Source organism: Coregonus lavaretus (genome assembly GCF_964263955.1).
Source record: "Coregonus lavaretus genome assembly, chromosome: 7".
NCBI classification, from domain to species: domain Eukaryota; kingdom Metazoa; phylum Chordata; class Actinopteri; order Salmoniformes; family Salmonidae; genus Coregonus; species Coregonus lavaretus.
Genome location: NC_139994.1, coordinates 32,207,113 through 32,230,935, shown reverse-complemented (window position 1 = coordinate 32,230,935; position 23,823 = coordinate 32,207,113). Strand labels below are relative to the sequence as shown.

Genomic DNA, 23,823 nt, shown 5'->3' with positions numbered 1-23,823 from the left:
ACAATAAGTTGGGTGAATGTTGGCCCATTCCACCTGACAGAGCTGGTGTAACTGAGTCAGGTTTGTAGGCCTCCTTACTCGCACAAGCTTTTTCAGTTCTGCCCACAAATGTTCTATAGGATTGAGGTCACGGCTTTGTGATGGCCACTCCAATACCTTGACTTTGTTGTCCTTAAGCCGTTTTGCCACAACTTTGGAAGTATGCTTGGGGTCATTGTCCATTTGGAAGACCCATTTGCGACCAAGCTTTAACTTCCTGACTGATGTCTTGAGATGTTGCTTCAATATACAGTGAGGGAAAAAAGTATTTGATCCCCTGCTGATTTTGTACGTTTGCCCACTGACAAAGAAATGATCAGTCTATAATTTTAATGGTAGGTTTATTTGAACAGTGAAAGACAGAAGGAACAACAAAAAAATTCCAGAAAAACGCATGTCAAAAATGTTATAAATTGATTTGCATTTTAATGAGGGAAATAAGTATTTGACCCCCTCTCAATCAGAAAGATTTCTGGCTCCCAGGTGTCTTTTATACAGGTAACGACCTGAGATTAGGAGAACACTCTTAAAGGGAGTGCTCCTAATATCAGTTTGTTACCTGTATAAAAGAAACCTGTCCACAGAAGCAATCAATCAGATTCCAAACTCTCCACCATGGCCAAGACCAAAGAGCTCTCCAAGGATGTCAGGGACAAGATTGTAGGCCTACACAAGGCTGGAATGGGCTACAAAACCATCGCCAAGCAGCTTGGTGAGAAGGTGACAACAGTTGGTGTGATTATTCGCAAATGGAAGAAACACAAAATAACTGTCAATCTCCCTCGGCCTGGGGCTCCATGCAAGATCTCACCTCGTGGAGTTGCAATGATCATGAGAACGGTGAGGAATCAACCCAGAACTACACGGGAGGATCTTGTCAATGATCTCAAGGCAGCTGGGACCATAGTCACCAAGGAAACAATTGGTAACACACTACGCCGTGAAGGACTGAAATCCTGCATCGCCCGCAAGGTCCCCCTGCTCAAGAAAGCACATATACAGGGCCGTCTGAAGTTTGCCAATGAACATCTGAATGATTCAGAGGAGAACTGGGTTGAAAGTGTTGTGGTCAGATGAGACCAAAATGGAGCTCTTGGGCGGCAGGTAGCTTAGTGGGTAAGAGCGTTGTGCCAGTAACCGAAAGGTCGCTGGTTCTAATCCCCGGGCCGACTAGGTGAAAAATCTGTCGATGTGCCCTTAAGCAAGGCACTTAACCCTAATTGCTCCTGTAAGTCGCTCTGGATAAGAGCGTCTGCTAAATGACTAAAATGTAAATGTAAATGGCATCAACTCAACTCGCCGTGTTTGGAGGAGGAGGAATGCTGCCTATGACCCCAAGAACACCATCCCCACCGTCAAACATGGAGGTGGAAACGTTATGCTTTGGGGGTGTTTTTCTGCTAAGGGGACAGGACAACTTCACCGCATCAAAGGGACGATGGACGGGGCCATGTACCGTCAAATCTTGGGTGAGAACCTCCTTCCCTCAGCCAGGGCATTGAAAATGGGTCGTGGATGGGTATTCCAGCATGAAAATGACCCAAAACACACAGCCAAGGCAACAAAGGAGTGGCTCAAAAGAAGCACATTAAGGTCCTGGAGTGGCCTAGCCAGTCTCCAGACCTTAATCCCATAGAAAATCTGTGGAGGGAGCTGAAGGTTCGAGTTGCCAAAAGTCAGCCTCAAAACCTTAATGACTTGGAGAAGATCTGCAAAGAGGAGTGGGACAAAATCCCTCCTGAGATGTGTGCAAACCTGGTGGCCAACTACAAGAAACGTCTGACCTCTGTGATTGCCAACAAGGGTTTTGCCACCAAGTACTAAGTCATGTTTTGCAGAGGGGTCAAATACTTATTTCCCTCATTAAAATGCAAATCAATTTATAACATTTTTGACATGCGTTTTTTTTTTACTCTCACCTCAATAGAACATTGACATTACATACATCTTGATAAACATAGGTTAAACACAACACACAACCATAGGTTAAGAGCCAGCCCAACATATGATACATCACAAACGCGCCTATAGACGTCATAAAGACGTCAGTGAAAACTCATTGCGATATAAAAACCCTCTCCTATGTGTGATAGTATTTGAAACACAAACACACACCCATGAACATAGAAAGCAAGTGGAGGGGTGGCAAACATGCATGAATAACTTTAGGATTTGATTCAAATGGCATGAAAGAAGCGAGACACTGACTCAGGGAATAAACGCTGTGTGAAAGGCGGGAGGTTAGTCACAGTTTTGCTACCAGTCTAATGGCATAAAGGTGCAGTGCTACATTAAAAAGCTTCTCTAATCCCCAGCCCTGGCAAACCCCAGATAAACGTGCTGCTTCTTTAAAACTTTGTAACCGAATTAAGAGACAGCTCATCAAATTCCAGTGTCACTGCGCCGATGGCCCTACAACGTCGCTTCCCCGACCGACCTCCCTCCTGCTCTCACCTTGAGAGAGAGAGAGGGAACGTTGCATCTAGCAAGCGAGCGTCAAGATAAACAAGAAAGCAGAAGCTTTGAAAACAAAGTGCTGTCGTGTCAGAACTTTCTGGGGAAATAAACATTTAAAACCTCAGAATAACACACCTGCTGAACAGCTAAACGGAGTAAGACGCGCAAGCTCCGGTTTCCCAGCACAGGCCTCTCCTCAGCGCCTTCAAGACGCTTTGATCCCGAAGATGCAGTTGGCTAAACACCGCAATCCAGGATGCAGGTTCAACATACTGTACAAGCGATTGTCAAAAACTACCATGGCCTTCTTCATCATGACAGATGAGAAACCACATTTCACATTTTAGTCATTTAGCAGACGCTCTTATCCAGAGCGACTTACAGTTAGTGAGTGCATACATTTTTCATTCCTGGCGTTGCAAGCGTCATGCTCTACCAACTGAGCTACAGGACAGCCTGTAAAATCACTCGTCACAAAATCACTCGTCACAAAAGAGAACACACAGAGTTTAGCTTGTGGGAAACTATCCTTTCACAGGCTGTGAGCCACCTCTGACTCACTCAACAGAAATGCAACCTCAAATGACTTTCACAAAGAATCAAATGCCTTCATTTCCTACCCACGTAGGCCTATAGCTTACTACTGGGTTTGCACTAATTGGTAAACGGCCAGTCCAGATTCCATATATATAGCGGATTAAGCTTGCAGAGCGTTAAAATAATTTAAAATGCCTGTTTTGAATCCATTTTCATTTCATTTCCAGGGGGTGGGAGAGAGAGCGGGCGTTAGTTCGTTGAGTCCAACAGTACCACCAGCTGCACTTTGTCCTACACTCTATAAACAATCGTATTCCCCTTTCCCTTATCTGAAAAGGAGGCCCTGTAGGAACTCATGAATAAACAGAGAAACATCAGAAACATTTACATTTTTACATCAGAAACAAACTGCAAAGTAAAAAACTGCCCTGATAACCAAAATAATTCAATATTCTCCCCACCCATGCTTGGCATAGAGTCTCCACCGTAAGACCAGATGCCGCCCCCTCCATCCACCACCCCCACTCCACCCCCTCAGTGTTGGCTTGGCCGGTGATCCGTGAAGTGTCATGGAATCTGCCAAATGAGGGGTCGCTGGAGTGTCTGAGCAGCCATTGTTGCCGGCATCCAGGGTCCAAAAGCAAAAAAAGAGTCATGAGCGAGCAGCCTCAAGTAATGACTGGCTAAGAGGAGAGATCTAGGAGGGGGTGGGCTTTTGGAGTTCAGAGCCTTGAGGAGAGGAGGTTTGGGGGTAGGGTGGCAGAGGGGCTGTGATGTCAACAAGGCACAGGCGGCGGCTAAAGAACCAGAGCAAACTTTCACACAAAAGGGCCCCTCTCAGCGCCTAGGGCAGCAGAGCCTTTACACCCACAAAGGGGAAGTCAAACTAATCCATAAAGCACAAGCGAGGAGCACAAGCCATACGACCCTCTGCCACCACTTCAACAAAACACTGTCTGATGGCCAGGCCTCTACTTTCTACCAAACATATTGAAATTCTTCAGGAACATAATGCTTTTTTAACGCACCCCCTTTCACAACTTACTATTTGAATATCAATACAGTGGAGAGAAGTGTTTGTTTTCACTCTTGTGGTGGTGAAAAGTGAAGGGGTCAGTGTATTGAGGACAGATGGTGACGTCAACAATCTGCCGTTCTATTGAAGTATTGGCCTGAGGTGTTGTTAAATTTCTCCTGGGGCCCATCAAATGTGCCCTTGCTGCCGTAAAACCGCCCCCTTGTGCTGTAATGCCCTGAGGGAGGACAGTCAGGGAACAGGAAGCTAGTTTACCCTAGGCTCCAGTTCCCGGCCAGTGTCCAGGACAGAAGTAGATCATAGTTATTGCCCCACGCTGACGAGATGGGTCGGTCATGGGCTTCAAAAGCCGGGTGGGTCACAGAGTCATTCAGGAAGAGCGACAAGTCTGAGATGACCACCCCCCTTCACCCATGGCCCACCACACACAGAGCCAATGAGTCCATGTAGGATAACAAGCATGCAACCACAGCCTATTCACACTGACCGTAAAGCGTGGGCCAACTGGGCTAGTTTGAGCAGCCTAACAGTAGGAGCTCCCAAGAAGACAATAAACAACAGATTACAGGAAGTTCTTTATGGAATATCATTTACAGTGACCCACATGCTTCTCAGCCAGGGATTCATCGGTTGTAGATGGATTCTTAAAGTAGGCTAAATCTAATTCCAAGCAATTACAGTCAACAGATACCCAGAGAAATACAAACACAAGTGGGCTGTCATTCAGAATGTAGGCCATGTATGCTACACAAACCAAGAATAACAGTCAGAGGTGCTGAAAGAGTTGAGGAAAATATTACCCCAGAAGAATGAGGAGAAGTAAATATTGCAAATTGCCTGCGACGTAGAGAATATGAGATGCTCTGAGCTGTTCTACCCCTGCCTCAGCATATCCGTGCCACATAGTAGAGAAAGCCGAGATGAACAAGCTTTCATGCACTAAACGAGACAGATGTCAGAACTCAAAAATAATTCGGCTTCCATAATGTAAATGCCAGGTCTTCCTACTGCCGCCGAGCTAAAAAAATGTATAGGCAACCAATCACACGTCTGTCTCACTCATCATTTTTTACATGGAACCAGTCAGCCTACCTGTCTCACTCAATTTACTTCACAAAGAGCCAAATCAGCTGTCTCACTTGATTCCTTAGTATCTTTTAAACGGAGTGGTTAGCCTGTTAACTTACCTGCCTAACTCATCACTTTAGCAGAGGGAGAGAGATGGGGGAAAGGAAAGAGATTTACCACTGTACCCCTCCCACTGATTCATTCATGCCTTTCAAGCATTCCCTGACAGTCCGGGAATTAAAAGACTTTAGTTTTCTACCTTGTTATTTTGTACTATCAATTACTGCTGCGTGATTTGCCTCCGGTTTTGGAGAAACGGTGAGCTCTTAACGGAGGAAATGATCCACGGGGGCAGCCCCGGCGCTTCCCTAATGCCCAGATCGATTTTCATTCGGAGTGAAACACTCCCGATTGATCAATCCCTCCCCACCACTAGCCAAGCGGAGGTGGCTGGACTGGGACTGAGCCAGTAAAGCCCCGGTTGGTCGGTCTTTCTCCATCTCGTCCAGCTTGGTCTGTCAGCTGCCGCAGGCCAGAAGCCACGTCATCATAGTAATCCCCGTGGTGACTGTGGGCCACTAAGAAGAGCCTCGCCTTCGTCACTCAGTCAGGCACAGACAGAGAGGTCATGACCCGTCCTCGCTCCGCACACACACAATAGCGTCCGTAACGGGTCCGCGGTCAAACGACCACCCCTCATCACTGTCAAACGCTCCCTAAAACACTTTAGCGAGGAGGCCTTCCTAATTGACCTGGCCCAGGTATCCTGGATGGATATAGATCTCATTCCGTCAGTAGAGGATGCCTGGTTGTTCCTTAAAAGTAATTTCCTCTCAATCTTAAATAAACATGCCCCATTCAAAAAATACAGAACTAAGAACCGATATAGCCCCTGGTTCTCCTCAGACTTGACTGCCCTTGACCAGCACAAAAACATCCTGTGGCGTACAGCATTAGCATCAAATAGCCCCCGCGATATGCAACTTTTCAGGGAAGTTAGGAACCAATATACACAAGCAGTCAGGAAAGCAAAGGCTAACTTTTTCAAACAGAAATTTGCATCCTGTAGCACTAACTCCAAAAAGTTTTGGGACACTGTAAAGTCCATGGAGAATAAGAGCACTTCCTCCCAGCTGCCCACTGCACTGAGGCTAGGAAACACTATCACCACCGATAAATCTACAATAATCGAGAATTTCAACAAGCATTTTGCTACAGCTGGCCATGCTTTCCATCTGGCTACCACTAACCCGGCCACCAACTCTGCACCCTCTGCTGCAACTTGCCCATGCCCCCCCCGCTTCTCCTTCACACAAATTCAGACAGCTGATGTTTTGAAAGCGCTGCAAAATCTAGACCCCTACAAATCAGCTGGGCTAGACAATCTGGACCCTTTCTTTCTAAAACTAGCCGCCGAAATTGTCGCAACCCCTATTACTAGTCTGTTCAACCTCTCTTTCATTACGTCTGAGATCCCCAGAGATTGGAAAGCTGCCGCGGTCATCCCCCTCTTCAAAGGGGGTGACACTCTAGATCCAAACTGCTACAGACCTATATCCATCCTGCCCTGCCTTTCGAAAGTATTCGAAAGCCAAGTTAACAAACAGATCATCGACCATTTCGAATACCACCGTACCTTCTCCGCTATGCAATCCGGTTTCCGAGCTGGTCACGGGTGCACTTCAGCCACGCTCAAGGTCCTAAACGATATTATAACCACGATTGATAATAGACAGTACTGTGCAGCCGTCTTCATCGACCTGGCCAAGGCTTTCGACTCTGTCAACCACCGCATTCTTATTGGCAGACTAAATAGCCTTGGTTTCTCAAATGACTGCCTCGCCTGGTTCACCAACTACTTCTCAGATAGAGTTCAGTGTGTCAAATCGGAGGGCCTGTTGTCTGGACCTATGGCAGTCTCTATGGGGGTGCCACAGGGTTCAATTCTTGGGCCGACACTTTTCTCCGTGTATATCAATGATGTCGCTCTTGCTGCTGGTGACTCTCAGATCCACCTCTACGCAGACGACACCATTTTGTATACATCTGGCCCTTCATTGGACACTGTGTTAACAAACCTCCAAACGAGCTTCAATGCCATACAACAATCCTTCAGTAGCCTTCAACTGCTCTTAAACACTAGTAAAACTAAATGCATGCTTTTCAATCGAACGCTGCTAGCACCCGCCCACCCGACTAGAATCACCACTCTCGACGGGTCTGACCTAGAGTATGTGGACAACTACAAATATCTAGGTGTCTGGTTAGACTGTAAACTCAACTTCCAGACTCACATAAAGAATCTCCAATCCAAAGTTAAATCTAGAATCGGCTTCCTATTTCGCAACAAAGCCTCCTTCACTCATGCTGCCAAACATGCCCTCGTAAAACTGACTATCCTACCGATCCTTGACTTCGGCGATGTCATTTACAAAATAGCCTCCAACACTCTACTCAGCAAATTGGATGTAGTCTATCACAGTGCCATCCGTTTTGTCTCCAAAGCCCCATACACTACCCACCACTGTGACCTGTACGCTCTTGTTGGCTGGTCCTCACTACATGTCCGTCGTCAAACCCACTGGCTCCAGGCCATCTATAAATCACTGCTAGGCAAATCCCCGCCTTATCTTAGCTCATTGGTCACCATAGCAGCACCCACCCGTAGTCTGCGCTCCAGCAGGTATATCTCACTGGTCATTCCCAAAGCCAACACCTCCTTTGGCCGCCATTCCTTCCAGTTCTCTGCTGCCAATGACTGGAACGAATTGCAAAAATCTCTGAAGCTGGAGACTCTTATCTCCCTCAATAACTTTAAGCATCAGTTGTCAGAGCACCTTACCGATCACTGCACCTGTACACAGCCCATCTGAAATTAGCCCACCCAACTACCTCATCCCTATATTGTTATTTATTTTGCTCTTTTGCACCCCAGTATCTCTATTTGCACATCATCTCTTGCACATCTAGCATTCCAGTGTTAATACTATTGTAATTATTCTGCACTATAGCCTATTTATTGCCTTACTTCCATAACTTGCTACATTTGCACACACTGTATATATATTTTCTGTTGTATTTCTGACTTTGTTTTTTTTACCCCATATGTAACTCTGTGTTGTTTTTATTGCACTACTTTGCTTTATCTTGGCCAGGTCGCAGTTGTAAATGAGAACCTGTTCTCAACTGGCTTACCTGGTTAAATAAAGGTGAAATAAAAAAATAAAAAATAACAGAGAGATGTGCAAACACACAAACAGATGCAAAGACAGACCAACATATCAGCATGATCAGGAGCAACCACCCCACAGAGTTGGGGCCAACGACCATAGAATACACAGCCTCGACAACTGGGATTAATAGGAGGGAGATTGGGCCATGGTGCCCTCACAATCAGAAAAAGGCACTAATGCTACACTATGTCTGCTTGTCTCATACAGTCACAACTGCCTCACTAGTATCCGACAAGACGAGCACTCTGCATGAGGTGTGAATAACTACAACATTTCACGGATTCAAAAAGGTACATAAACACATCGAGAGGGGGGAAATTGGATGGATAGATTGACACATCAGATAAAACAGCCATGCCGGTGTAGGCTAGACTACATCTTCCCCAGAAATAATCAAACAGTGCTAATTAAGGCAAACTAGCATTCCCCGCTAATCATTAGCATATTTTGGAGTGATGATGGCCCAGTGCTTTATTTAAGTGAGAGGAGGACGATGAAATATTCACGATGTATTAATCTGACAAGAGAAAACAAACAACGGCGACCCGGGGAGAATGACACCCCCCTGAGTATCGGGCTGCGGAACGCAGCAAATTACATCGTCTGTGTTAACCTCCAGTGCCACATCCACTCTAATAGCATGCCACGATCTGCCCAGAGAATAACCACCATTGACATTTGTGAGAACGGTATTCATAATGCTATTTTAACATGATAAGAAGGGGATGCTGTCTTTGCTTGGCCAGGTTTGCTAATCAATCTGTGACACTGTGTCAACAAAATGCTAAGCTCTGCGTCATAAAGGAGGAAATGGAAATATGGCAACAAGCCATCATCGCCCCAAATCACATCAGTGTTTTCATTTCATTCCGATAGCACCGAACAAACAGGAGAGAGCACGGCAGCATGGCCAGGCCAGCCCCCTCCTCTTCAAGAGGATTTACTCAAGTGGGAAGATTCCTGCTGATGACGCAGTTGTGAAAATGAAAATGCATCATCCCTCCAATCCATCCCTCGGCCCGATATTGCAGCCTTGGGGGCTTCATACGGGAAAGAACACAGACACATAAATACACACATACATTGACCAACTCTTACACATGCAGTGCACACACACACAAACTCTCTCTCTCTCTCAAATACCCCATTCAACTGAGCTGAGGAGTCCCTGGAGTGACCTTGAGATGTGGCGGCCTGCTAGTGAAGTGGCTAAAGTACAAAGTCAATACCGGCCGACAAAACTGGTTAACTATTAAATGGGGGGGATCATGATCCAGCCGTCTGCTGGGAATGTCGTAAGGAGAGGAAATAAGTAATACGCAGCAAAACTCACATTAGAGAGGAGACAGGTTGGAAAGTTGGGACAGATTTAATAGCTTATGATAGAGTAGTCTGATATAGGCTGTAATGTAACTAACAGCACATACACAGAGTACACCCAACATTAGAAACACCTTCCTAATACTGAGTTGCACCCCCTCCTTTTGCCCTCAGAACAGCCTCAATTCGTCGGGCCAGGGACTCTACAAGGTGTTGAAAGCGTTCCACAGGGATGTTGGCCCATGTTGGCTCCAATGCTTCCCACAGTTGTGTCAAGTTGGCTAGATGTCATTTGGGTGGTGGACCACTCTAGATACACACGGGAAACTGTTGAGCATGAAAAAACCGAGCAGCGTTGCAGTTCTTGACACAACCTGGTGCGCCTGGCACCTACTACCCAGTAGCGGTGCGTGGGTAAAATCACTGGGGAAGCCAAGCCAATAAAAAAGCCATATTACAACCTGTTGTGATAAATGCGTTTTTGCTCTATAACCCATTCGTTCATATGCCACTGTGATATACCATAAGGTCGTGACAACAAAAAGACAAGTCACAGTGGCAGAATAAATTAAAACTACACATACATTTGTTTCATTACAAAACCAGAGAACAACATCTGTCCGGTGAAGTCCATAAGCAAATATTGCACATAAACAGTTATATGACCTGCAGCATGGTCAAGCAAGTTCATGTTTGACAGTTTACTAAACAACTACTGATTTAGAACCACGGAGTTACCACAAGTCAGCACAAAGACAACAGGAGCACTGTCTCCGCTATTCCAGCACCATTTCAACTTAAACATCAAATCAACAAGGCAATATGCTTAGTTTAACACATTGAAAATAATGTTGCTAAATATCACGTGGCTGTCCATTGTACTGATTTCTGTCTGTGTGTGTGTGCGTGCTTGCGCAAGTAAAAACAAAAAGTTGACTCAACCTACTTGTAGACTAGTTGAACGCCAATGCCATCCTCCTCTCTTTCATGATGGCAAAACGGTCTGTTACTATTTCTCTGTCATAGAGTACGCTTTTTGTTTTTATAGGCTACCTACAGTTGAAGTCGTAAGTTTACATACACCTAGGTTGGAGTCATTAAAACTTGTTTTTCAACCACTACACAAAATTCTTGTTAAACTATAATTTTGGCAAGTCGGTTAAGACATCTACTTTGTGCATGACAAGTAATTTTTCCAAAAATTGTTTACAGACAGATTATTTAACTTATAATTCACTGTATCACAATTCCAATGGGTCAGAAGTTTACATACACCGAGTTGACTGTGCCTTTAAACAGCTTGGAAAATTCCAGAAAATGATATCATGGCTTTAGAAGCTTCTGATAGGCTAATTTGAGTCATTTGAGTCAATTGGAGATGTACCTGTGGATGTATTTCAAGGCCTACCTTCAAACTCAGTGCCTCTTTGCTTGACATCATGGGAAAACCCCCCATAAATTGTAGACCTCCACAAGTCTGGTTCATCCTTGGGAGCAATTTCCAAACGCCTGAGGGTACCACGTTCATCTGTACAAACAATAGTACGCAAGTATAAACACCATGGGACCACGCAGCCTTCATACCGCTCAGGAAGGAGACGCCTTCTGTCTCCTAGAGATTAATGTACTTTGGTGCGAAAAGTGCAAATCAATCCCAGAACAAAAGTAAAGGACCTTGTGAAGATGCTGGAGGAAACCGGTATAAAAGTATCTATATCCACAGTAAAACGAGTCCTATATCAACATAACCTGAAAGGCCGCTCAGCAAGGAAGAAGCCACTGCTCCAAAACCGCCATAATAAAGCCAGACTACGGTTTGCAACTACACATGGGGACAAAGATCTTACTTTTTGGATAAATGTCCTCTGGTCTGATGAAACAAAAATATAACTGTTTGGCCATAATGACCATCGTTATGTTTGGAGGAAAAAGGGGGCAGCATGCAGGCCGAAGAACACCATGCCAACCTTGAAGCACGGGGGTGGCAGCATCATGCTGTGGGGGTGCTTTGCTGCAGGAGGGACTGATGCACTTCACAAAATAGATGGAATCATGAGGAAGGAGCATTATGTGGATATATTGAAGCAACATCTCAAGACATCAGTCAGGAAGTTAAAGCTTGTTCGCAAATGGGTCTTCCAAATGGACAATGATCCCAAGCATACTTCCAAAGTTGTGGCAAAACGGCTTAAGGACAACAAAGTCAAGGTATTGGAGTGGCCATCACAAAGCCCTGACCTCAATCCTATAGAAAATGTGTGGGCAGAACTGAAAAAGCATGTGCGACCAAGGAGGCCTACAAACCTGACTCAGTTACACCAGCTCTGTCAGGAGGAATGGGCCAAAATTCACCCAACTTATTGTGGGAAGCTTGTGGAAGGCTACCCGAAACGTTTGACCCAAGTATAACAAATGTAAAGGCAATGCTACCAAATACTAATTGAGTGTATGTAAACTTCTGACCCACTGGGAATGTGATGAAAGAAATAAAAGCTGAAATAAATCACTCTCTACTATTATTCTGACATTTCACTTTTTTTTAAATAAAGTGGTGATCCTAACAGGGAATTTTTAATAGGATTAAATGTCAGGAATTGTGAAAACCTGAGTTGAAATGTATTTGGCTAAGGTGTATGTAAACTTCCGACTTCAACTGTAGCTAAACTGTTTGCTAACCTAACTTCCTCGCATGGGCAAAAATTAACCAGCTAAGTTCAATATGTAGCCTAGTAGGCTCAAGTTAACTTCAATAATCTCAGGCCAGTGGCACAATATATGAATTTATGGTAAAATCAGAATCGCCATCATAATCATTGGCCTGTACAGAGAATTAAGTCAAATCCACATCTCCATCCATGGCTTGGGAAAGGGCCGATTTAGCAAGCCAGCTACTGCAGGACATCAACACAAGCATACCAGAAACAGACAAGTTTGTCTGACAATGATGACGTTTTGGATGTGGTTTGATTGGTGTGAAGCCAAATCCAAACTGGCCACCCTTGGACTGGCCACCCTTGGGGGGCGTTTTGCTGCGCCAGAACAACCCACAGTTGAGCTCACCTCAATGGTGATTGGCTAATTATTTTATTTAAAAAATTATCAAGGGAGGCCAAACGCTTGCTGGCATCAATCAAATGCTACAGCGGCAACATGTCACTCTTTCATTCCAGACAGCATCAGATACATGGTCTACACATACTGAGACAGAGGGGTGCTGTTTCCCCTCTGATGATTTCTCAGGTGAGTTTGAGCCACTTGCGAATTGACAGAAAATACAGAAAACACGAGACACTAAATATACATTCTTTTATCATTTTTATTTGTCAAATACTTGGGGAAGCCTGGCTTCCCTTGACATCCATGAAGACACGCCAATGCTACTACCATACCCTGTTCAAAAGGCACTTAAATATTTTATATTGCCCATTCATGGTCCTCTGTAGCTCAGCTGGTAGAGCACGGCGCTTGTAACGCCAAGGTAGTGGGTTCGATCCCCGGGACCACCCATACATAAAAATGTATGCACGCATGACTGTAAGTCGCTTTGGATAAAAGCGTCTGCTAAATGGCATATTATATTATTATTATTATTATTAAGTCTCAAGGCTTAAAAATCCTTCTTTAACCTGTCTCCTCCCCCTCATCTACACTGATTGAAGTGAATTTAACAAGTGACATCAATAAGGGATCATAGCTTTCACCTGGTAAGTCTATGTCATGGAAAGAGCAGGTGTCCTTAATGTTTTGTATACAGAGGCATCAGATACAGAGGCTTGCGAAAGTATTCACCCCCTTGGCATTTTTCCTATTTTGTTGCCTTACAACCTGGAATTAAAATTGATTTTTGGGGGGTTTGTATCATTTCATTTACACAACATGCCTACCACTTTGAAGATGCTAAATATTTTTTTGGGTGTAACAAACAAGAAATAAGACAGAAAACTTGAGTGTGCATAACTATTCACCCCAACAAAGTCAATACTTTGAAGAGCAACCTTTTGCAGCAATTACAGCTGCAAGTCTCTTGGGGTATGTCTCTATAAGCTTGGCACATCTAGCCCCTGGGATTTTTGCCCATTCTTCAAGGCAAAACGGCTCCAGCTCCTTCAAGTTGGATGGGTTCCGCTGGTGTACAGCAATTTTTAAGTCATACCACAGATTCTCAATTTGGATTGAGGTCTGGGCTTTGACTAGGCCATTCCAAGACATTTAAATGTTTCCCCTTAAACCACTTGAGTGTTGCTTTAGCACTATGCACACTGCTGGAAGGTGAACCTCCGTCCCAGTCTCAAATCCTTGGAAGACTGAAACAGGTTTCCCTCAAAAATGTCCCTGTATTTAGCGCCATCCATCATTCCTTCAATTCTGACCAGTTTCCCAGTCCCTGCCGATGAAAAACATCCCCACAGCATGCTGCCACCACCACGCTTCACTGTGGGGATGGTGTTCTCGGGGTGATGAGAGGTGTTGGGATTTGAGCCAGACATAGCGTTTTCCTTGATGGCCAAAACACTCAATTTTAGTCTCATCTGACCAGAGTACCTTCTTCCATATGTTCTCCCACATGCCTTTTGGCGAACACCAAACATGTTTGCTTATTTTTTTCTTTAAGCAATGGCTTTTTTCTGGCCACTCTTCCGTAAAGCCCAGCTCTGTGGAGTGTACGGCTTAAAGTGGTCCTTTGGACAGATACTCCAATCTCCGCTGTGGGCGCTTTGCAGCTCCTTCAGGGTTATCTTTGGTCTCTTTGTTGCCTCTCTGATTAATACCCTCCTTACCTGGTCCGTGAGTTTCGGTGGGCGGCCCGCTCTTGGCAGGTTTGTTGTGGTGCAATATTCTTTTCATTTTTTTATAATAGATTTAAATGGTGTGCCGTGGGGTGTTCAAAGTTTCTGATATTTTTCTATAACCCAACCCTGAGCTGTACTTCTCCACAACTTTGTCCCTGACCTGTTTGGAGAGCTCCTTGGTCTTCATGGTGCTGCTTGCTTGGTGGTGCCCCTTACTTAGTGATTTTGCAGACTCTGGGGCCTTTCAGAACAGGTGTATATATACTGAGATCATGTGACACTTAAATAAAGTCCACCTGTGTGCAATCTAACTAATTATGTGACTTCTGAAGGTAATTGGTTGCACCATATCTTATTTAGGGGCTTCATAGCAAACTGGTTATTTTTTTCATTTCACTTCACCAAATTTGGACTATTTTTTGTGTATGTCCATTACATGAAATCCCAATATAAAACCATTTAAATTACAGGTTGTAATGCAACAAAATAGGAAAAACGCCAAGAGGGATGAATACTTTTGCAAGGCACTGTAGGATTGTGATGAACCAAAGTCTCAAATGCCTTGTACTTTCAGCCATTGAATTGCTTCCCCCCACTGACTGTCCAAGACTCTACTGTCAGCAACCCACGAAGCTTATTGAATAACGTATCAATGAATGGGGTCTATTATTGATGCTTGCCCATGGATGGAAGTGAAACCAGTGATTCCAAATGGAAGTGATTGCAACTCTCAGGAAATCCATTGAGTATGTATTTGTGTATATGTCTCTCTTCCTCTGTGTGTGTGTCGGTGTGTGTTTCAGTGTCCAGGGCTACCAGGCACTGCCTGTGTGTGAATGTGTGTTTAACAGCCTTCCAATATCCGCTGCTCCTGCCACATTCCTCTTAGAGGCTGAAAGGTCAGAGGTCAAGAGGTGAAAAAGGGTGAGATGAGGCACCGTGTTGACACAGTTCCATAGTTTTACTGCTCTATAGACAGAGGAGAGAATATCTCAAATATACGCCATTTACCAGACGCTTTTATCCAAAGCGACTTAAAATATAGTGAGCGCATAGTCTACATTTTAATATATGTGACCGCATAGCGGAATCGAACCCACAACCCTGCCATTGCTAGCACCACAAACTTACCAACTGAGCCACACAAGACCAGTGAGAGGATCTCAGTTGATACTGTTGCCATCACGAAGCCAAAGTGCGGTGAAATGCATCCAGGTATGCTGCAGTATTTTCACCTTGGCACCGTTCCCTCACTACCCCAAACAGTTGTTCCAACACGTGTGTGCATTCTTGCATTCTCACCATCGTCTCTGATTGTGAGAGACTCTCTGGCTGTGAACGCAGTGCATAGAGTACGCACCAGTCCAAGCCATGTCAGTGCTAACCTGAGCAGAGGAAAGGTGAGGAGTCGAGGGAGGGATACCTGGAGTTTAGATAATGGATGACACATTTCTACAGGTGACATGAGCCAAAGGCATCTCTCTGGGAATAGAAGAGCAGATTGCAAGGGGAGATAAAGGGTAAAAAGATGACAAAATGGACAAGCACTTACTTGTGGGGATGTTGTTACCGCATATTTCCAATTGGCGATGTGTCATAGGACAGTGTGTTCTCATTGCAGTGAGTTTCAATTCCTGAAAAGTTCCGTTTCAGTTCGATTTCCCTTTGACCCAACTAGGCCTATAGATGTAGGGTGCGTCCCAAATGGCACCCTATTCCCTGCATTACTTTTGGCCCTGGTCAAAACAAAGTAGTGCACTATATAGGGAATCGGGTGCCGTTTGGGAAGTATTTCTAGTCATGGCCCCTCACCCGCTTTTACAAGTGACTGGAAATATTGAGTCTTCAATGGAGTACTGTGTTATCCAATCTCTCACTTCCCTGAACTTTTAAACACTAACATCATCGGCCTAAAGTATGAGGGGGGTTGAGTTATCACATGCCTGAGTTTACTGAGGATTTAGAGGCATATTCAATTAGAAGTAGGCAACGCAGCCTAAAACAAACCTGTGTCACTCTTGGAGAAGTAAACTTGGCATTGCGCTTAGGCTTCGTGTAAACTTCTATGACAAAGTTTCCTATCATGGTTACAATGTGATGCCTGTCCTTTGGGTGACTTGACTTACACTGGCATCATTACGACCCAACACGAGTTGTGGTCTCCGCAATCAGTGATAATACGCAAACCACAAGCCTAGCATCAAACTTATGATGCAAATTATTGTGGATGTAGGCCTAATTGATATAGGCTAGGCCTTATTGAATTAGCCTAACAGCATTACACAAAATTATTCCAACTGATTTGGCTAATAAGTCTAGGCCTAATAAATGTTGTGCTTATTCATTATAAAGTGGGAGTTTATAGCAGTGTGAAGCAAGGTCACACTCCCCCACAGTGCACATTGCTTTATTCCGTGAAAGTATACAGCAAATAAAACGTTTCAGTACATATCCTCGTTTGGCTGCAATATCAGGTGAAGTGGGTACAATTCCTGTGTTAGAGGGGGCAGAGGTCTGGGTGATTTATGCAAACCCGGAAAGGTAATTGACTGGCTGGCTGGAGAGGTTTTCGTTCACGCTTGAAAGGGAGCGAGGTTAGGGGGTGGGACAGGAAGATAATCATAAACCATTTCAGTCCCTGAGAATGGCAGTCAATGGCTTTGTATGCCAATAAAATGAGTTCACAATCTGCTCGCAAAACACACACTCCAGGCAGCGCGAGGGTGCACGCAAGGGTGCCCTGTTTTGGAATGGTAAAGGACAACTATTGTAAACTCTGTTATGGAGACAAAAGGTGACCACTTTTCGTTTACACAGTGGTAATATGACCCACATAACACATGTATAACAGCTTTTTATAGTGCTTTTTAATCTGTCAACACCTCATAACTTACTTGTCATATTCTGCGTTGTCCTTGTCGCAGCGTGCATCCTTGTGTTTCTGCCAATCCTTGCCGTGTTTGCAGGTGGTGAGGAGCACCACATCCTCCTGGTTATGGACATGATATAAGGCATTCCTCGTGTCTGACCCTATACCTGTCAGGTATCGCTTCCCCTTAAACACAAGCATGTATTTCCTGAAAGGTGGGATGGCGTTGTACTTTAGGTACCCTCTGTCCCCTCCGGTCCTAGGGTGCTCCTTGGAGAACAGCGGAATGGACACATCAAAGTTGGGCCTGAAGATCTCGGTACTGATGCTGGCCTTGGCCAACATGGCTTGGCCTATGTCGAAACCTAGGTCTTCCGTGTAGTCCGGCCATGTCCCAGAGTACAAGTTAAATATGAGGTGGTTTCTGCCGTTATTCCAGAGATGAAGGTTCTGGACCTTGGTTTTGAGATTGTGCACGTACTGCGGAGAGAGCGAGTCCCGGTCCAGGGTGTCCAAGCTCAGAATGAATAGACAAGCTTGACCCGGGTCAGTGGTGTAGAACCTGGATCCCTCAATGATCGACAAAATATTCTGGTAACTTTCTGACATTTTCTCCCCCTTTTGCTGGGGGTATACATACACTTTGAAATCGTTCTTTTTGCATGCAGAGAAATCAAAGCACGAATCCATGCGACATCTTTTGCCTTTGTGCACACTTGTATTAACGTCCCTCTTCTGCCTTGGCGATATGTGCATGTTGTATTCCTCGGTGTCCAGTTGATCCCAGGGTAGGAACTGTTGTAAAGGGTCAGAGAAGTGTGGCCACGGCTGGTCGGGGCGATATCCATTTTGGCTACGGTCATGCCGGTTCCTGTCCGAAGCTGGAAGTTGTACGCCTCCAAAGTAGAACAGTAGAACTAGACATGCACCGGCGGAGAGCAGGATTAAATATCGTTTTTTGGCCTGCATGTGTCCTATGAATAGGGGCAAGTTGTTTACAAATAAATTTGAAGTGGCCAGAAGCTCGGCTCTCACCACCTCCAACTACACCCCTCTGCCATCTTCCAGCCTGCAAAGATTTGAAACTCGTGTCTTCCCACTTCTTCGTATTCCGTGGCCCAATACAGCGATTGATCCAGTGCATGTGGGCGATTTTAAATACGTTTTGGCCCCCTTCTATCTAGTTTTACCATTTCACAATATAACCAAATCTCCCTCGACCACTTAAAAACAATCAGATAGCCTACGCTCTCTGTCCCTCATACAGCCAGGCTGTATTCAAATGCAAAACTGCGCACGGTTATAGGTGCCCGAAGCTTTTTATTAACTCTTTCCGCTGTAGAGAGTAGCGGCAGGGGTTCATGAGGTTCCCTGCCTTGGCCAACACAGAAAAGGTATCCCACGGTTGAGATGTAAAGTTGTTAACACGCTGTCTGGGGTTTAAAGTAGTCGGTGTGGCGAGGTTTAGATCCAGATGTCTCGGAGTGGAATTCGTCTGGTGCCTCGCGCTTTCTAAGGCGATATTTCACTCCATGGTTCCATGAACGAACGAGGAAAGTGTAGAAGAAGAGCAGTTCAACGGTGCAAATGTAGCCTCACAAATCCCTGCATTTCTCTTATGTTTTAATCTCCCGACAGACCTCATACACGCAAAAATAAAATAATCTCATAGGAGAATAGGGCCTGATATAAACGAAGAAACGTACGCAACGACCTCAAACAGTACTTACAGTTACAATGTGACTTCGAAAATACATTGAAATTGTTACAGAGATGGGATTCCCTGATCCTAGTGTCCAATTACCAAACGCTCAATTGTTCCGATTGTTACTCTGTAACATTCCAATTCCGACACGATTGCGGCTGACGTGACGTCCCGTCAGTGTGTATACGCTTTTCTCATTGGTCTATCTTTGGGACCGGAAGAGGCGGTGCTTCAAATGCACCCATTCACAACTGGAGCCCTTTCGCCGAAGAACATAAATCACGAGTAAAATACCGACAATTATCGAATATCTTTGCGTAATAAGTATATATTTTTTAAACATATTTTATTGCAAGTAATGATTATAAACTGTCACCACTGTCTTGAAAGAACTAGTTTGATGTTATTTCCTTTATGTTAGTAGAGGTGACACTGTGGCCAAGAACCAATGTTGCTCTTTAGTGTGCAAACAAAATCACAGTAACCAAATGGGAGTGCCCTACGGTAACGTTTACACAGCCCAAATTGATGGTTCAGGAGTGAGTGAAAGTGTAGGCCTATAGTCTGTTCAGACATAACACATCTAAAGATTTTCACGAAAATATAAAATCATTTCTTTAAAACTATGTAGGTGGAGAGCCGAAAAATATATTGAGTCTCACACAAACCAAAGTGCACTGTATGACTAATGACAAAGATTAATAGCACCAAATCACTCTTGAGGAGTTGCACCATGCCTCATATAATCTACACAGCTGCCATTTTGTGGAACAACACTCAGGCTGGGTGAAGGGGCCATCCTCGTTTTTTATGGCCAATTAGTTTAGGGGGGAGGGGGGGAGGTGGTAATTAAACATGCCCAACGAGAGGGACCGGCTGGGAGCTGGGCCAGAATCCTGGTGGTTAGCCAGCCTCACTATTACCCTTTTCATACTATCATGCCGTGTCCGACCTGAACCATACCGTGCTGGCTAATTTTGTTTATTTATTTGCCTGATTCACACTATCGTGCCAACCCAAACCATAGTGTGCTGGCTCGGATATTTCCTCTTCTCATGGTCCTTTCCAGCTTGGTTCCATAAATTATGGAAGTGTGGATCTGTACCCAGGCCAGCTCAGTTACCGTGTGGTCCTCTGTAGCTCAGCTGGTAGAGCACGGCGCTTGTAACGCCAAGGTAGTGGGTTCGATCCCCGGGACCACCCATACACAAAAAAATGTATGCACGCATGACTGTAAGTCGCTTTGGATAAAATCGTCGGCTAAATGGCATATTATTATTATATTACAGTACAGCTCAGCTTGGCTCGGCTCGGCTCAGTAGTGTGAATAGGGTATTAGTGTGCCATTGAGACAAGGCCTCCTTTAGGCCCCCAACACCAGCCACCTTTAGGGCCACAGGGACCCCTTCATTCACTTTTGAAAGTAATTGTGCTGTTCGTGTCAATCACTCGCTGGCAATTCCGTTTAATTTAATCACCAATGAATTGCTGTTATCATTTATACCTAATTAGACCCACTTTTCCGACATGGTGTTACATGAGCTAAACGAACCAACACCAGACAGGGCACCTCTGGTTGGTTGAGAATAGCTAGATTACCTGAAGGACTGCTTTTTATTTAACCTTTATTGTACCCTGGTAAGCAGATAAGCTGTTTGTGAAGCAGCACTTCCTCCCCGCATCGGCAGGCAACCGTGAAAAAATACACTGTAAATTAGGGCGGCGGTAAACAAATACCTACGGCTGGGAAGGTAATCCCAGGGTTCAGGTAGTTCTAGGCAGATGGAAGACAAAACAGCCTTTGAGAGTGCAGATCGGGCACAGATAACTCCCCTTAGGATGATGTAACGAACTCGAGCGCTCCAGGAGGCTGGAGACGCAGATAGGCCTGGCTAAAGGATGTGTGTGTGGTGGGAGCACGGAGTGTGTGTGCGTGTGTGTGTGAGCACGGAGTGTGTGTGTGAGCACGGAGTGTGTGTGCGTGGGTGTGTGAGCACAGAGTGTGTGTGTGAGCACAAAAACAGACACACACAACAGGGCTGTGTAACCCAACCGCAAAACCCCAACACACCCTCATTGAAAACCAAAACACAGCAGGCCAGGATTTGTTGTGGGGTAACAATAAAGGGTCTGCAAACCTAATAGAGGACACTTTGTACAGACAGGGAGAGGGAGAGGCTCATAAAAACATGGAATTGAGTTATATTGATGTAATCTCCTTTTCATGGTCTCCTTGGGAGTGTTCTACTGTACACCATTTTTATCCGTGCCATTGTTGTGATGGGTTTAGGATACATTACACCTATTCAAATATTCACTCCACATCCATTGTCTTATCACCGACATGTTATTATAATTTCTCAAGGATGATATCTGCAAAGTCTGAGAGGTGAAAAGTTTGGAGGAGAAATATCAACTTAATCTAATAGAATCCCGCTCATTTAAATCCTTGAGGGCTCAACATCCCAATGCAATAAACATTGGTGGTAGATTTTCCCAAAGACAAAAGAAATCTCACAAAAACGACTAAAAGGCCAGAGGAATTTTCTGTTAGTCATATAGTACAGTAGTATTGTATAGGCACAGTGTGACTAATGTAGCTATGGTTACTGAGTGGGAGTTAGTGTGGTCTTGGAAGTTCTGTTCTTCTACTCTCACGCTCATAGAATACCTCCAGGCAAATGAATGTTAAGTTGTGGTTCCTAGCCTTTTCAAGTGCTGCTCGGAGCTTGGTGTGTGGGATGCTATTGCGATCTTCCTCCCTTTATTTATTTAAAATGACCTTTAGACTGCAGGAGCAGGGATTGCTTTTGGCAAAGTGAGGGTTTAAATGTTCTGGGATGTGGGAGGAGGGCGGCCATCGTTTGCAGGGCTCAAAGCGAGCTAGAGACGAAACTCTACTGGGACGCCAAGGCAGCAAATGAACCGGAGCAGGTTTGATGTGGTGATAGGTTTTTGTCCTCATTAAAAATCCCTGCCGCTGACTCTTGAACCCCTCATTTGTATTCCGCTGCAATTTATCCGAGGTGGATTTTGATTTGGGATTTGGGTGATATTGAAGCCGGGAGAATACATTTAAAAAAAAATTGCAGAGTTTCTCATAAAAAAGCCTGCAGGAGGTACTTTACATATGGCATTGTTTTAAACTCCATGATTAAATAAATAATCTCTTCTTTTTGGTTGAGTGGCTTAGCAAAGAAGATACAACGGAAAATCAAAGAGTTTGTAGAATAGATCCTTAGATGATGAAGAGTGTCAAATAACAACCTTATGGAAACTTACCACATTAAATATGACTATCACACAAGTAACTGCAGAACCGAAACATAACAAGTGTCAGTATCATTAAAACTCTCTATACTATTTATTAACTTGAATAACAATACTGATTTCAACAATTTAAAATATGCTGATGTTGCAGAAGTGGATGGGTACTACAGTGCATGATGATTTGCGTGCATTCAAAGCAAAGTAACTAATTCCCATTAGGGATTCCCACTGCATGCTAATCTACTTAATGTACAATTATCCATGCAAACCACACTCGCATAGAATAATAAATGGACTTTACTAATCCCACAGATACTGGGAGTAAATAATATAGAACACAGATCATGTCTGCACACTATTCATAGTGAAACCAATGATACACACACACAAACCCTTGCGTATGCATGAACGCACACACACACAGAAGCACACACACACACATACAGTACACACACTGTATATTCCATCCACATACACACAATCTATTCCTGTCTTTTTCTTTGAAGAGATGCAGGGGCAAAGCCCTCCATTGCTGTGTGAATGTTAATGCATTAACTCCATTGGCAAACATCCGAGCAGGCTTTTCTCACCCCTTTGAACTGCCTCTTGCCCGATCCTCCATTTCCCTCTTCCAATCTGCTTGGATGGGAGCAGAGAGCTGGATGCAGTCCTTACCATGATTCTTTGCTGGAAAGATGCTCCAAACATTGTGAGGAAAAAGTCCCTCTTTCTCTCCCTCAACCTTTTCCTTGTTTTACCCATTTTAATGACTCCCTCTAATTTTAGACAGCTTCAGGGAGAGCAAGGTTTAGTGTTAAAGAGAAGTGAGAGAGATGGAGCGAGTCAGTGAGAAAGAGAACTTACAGTATGTGCTTTGATGCTGTCAGTATATAACAGATACCACTGCTTACCCACAGTCAAATAGACATGGCTCAATTTCTCACCAGTGATGTAAAATGAATCGGAAATCCCCTTTCACAAAGCATTATAAAGAAATCAATTTTCGAACGGAGTAAGAGAACCATTTTCTCCCCAAGTCTTTGAGACTTTGTGAAACACTGCAGGGATAGATCAAAGACCCACCCCTCATAGTCCCTCACAAGAGAACGAGGGATGCAGGCAGCTGGGTTGATGGAGGAGAAAATGATGCACACAAAAAGGTCAAAATGACAAGTCAGACAATTCACATGACTTGACAGTAGTGGGTTAATTATGAACGTCCTGTTGTGTTAGTCTTATCGCTACATAAAGTAGCACGGACTACTGAGGACTGGGAGCCTCTTTGCACTATGCAATATACACTGAGTGTATAAAACATTACGCACACCCGACTGACCAGGTGTATGCAGGTGAAAGCTATGATCCCTTATTGATGTCACTTGTTAAATCCACTTCAAATCAGTGTAGATCAGGGGTGTCAAACTCATTCCATGGAAGGCCTAGTGTCTGCTGGTTTTAGTTTTTTCCTTTAAATTAAGTCATAGACAACCAGGTGAGGG

General features: G+C 44.4%; 1 protein-coding gene across 1 annotated transcript in view; it reads right to left on the bottom strand.

Moving 5' to 3' along the window:
• LOC311132119 (exostosin-1b-like) overlaps positions 1 to 19,173 on the bottom strand; it is a 139,396-nt gene extending 120,223 nt beyond the window's left edge. Inside the window, exon 1 of the mRNA XM_084165323.1 lies at positions 17,375 to 19,173. Within this exon, the coding sequence (XP_084021449.1) occupies positions 17,375 to 18,318 (944 nt within the window). The 5' untranslated portion in view covers positions 18,319 to 19,173. The remainder of the gene's footprint in view (positions 1 to 17,374) is intronic.
• Between the last annotated feature and the right edge of the window lie 4,650 nt (positions 19,174 to 23,823).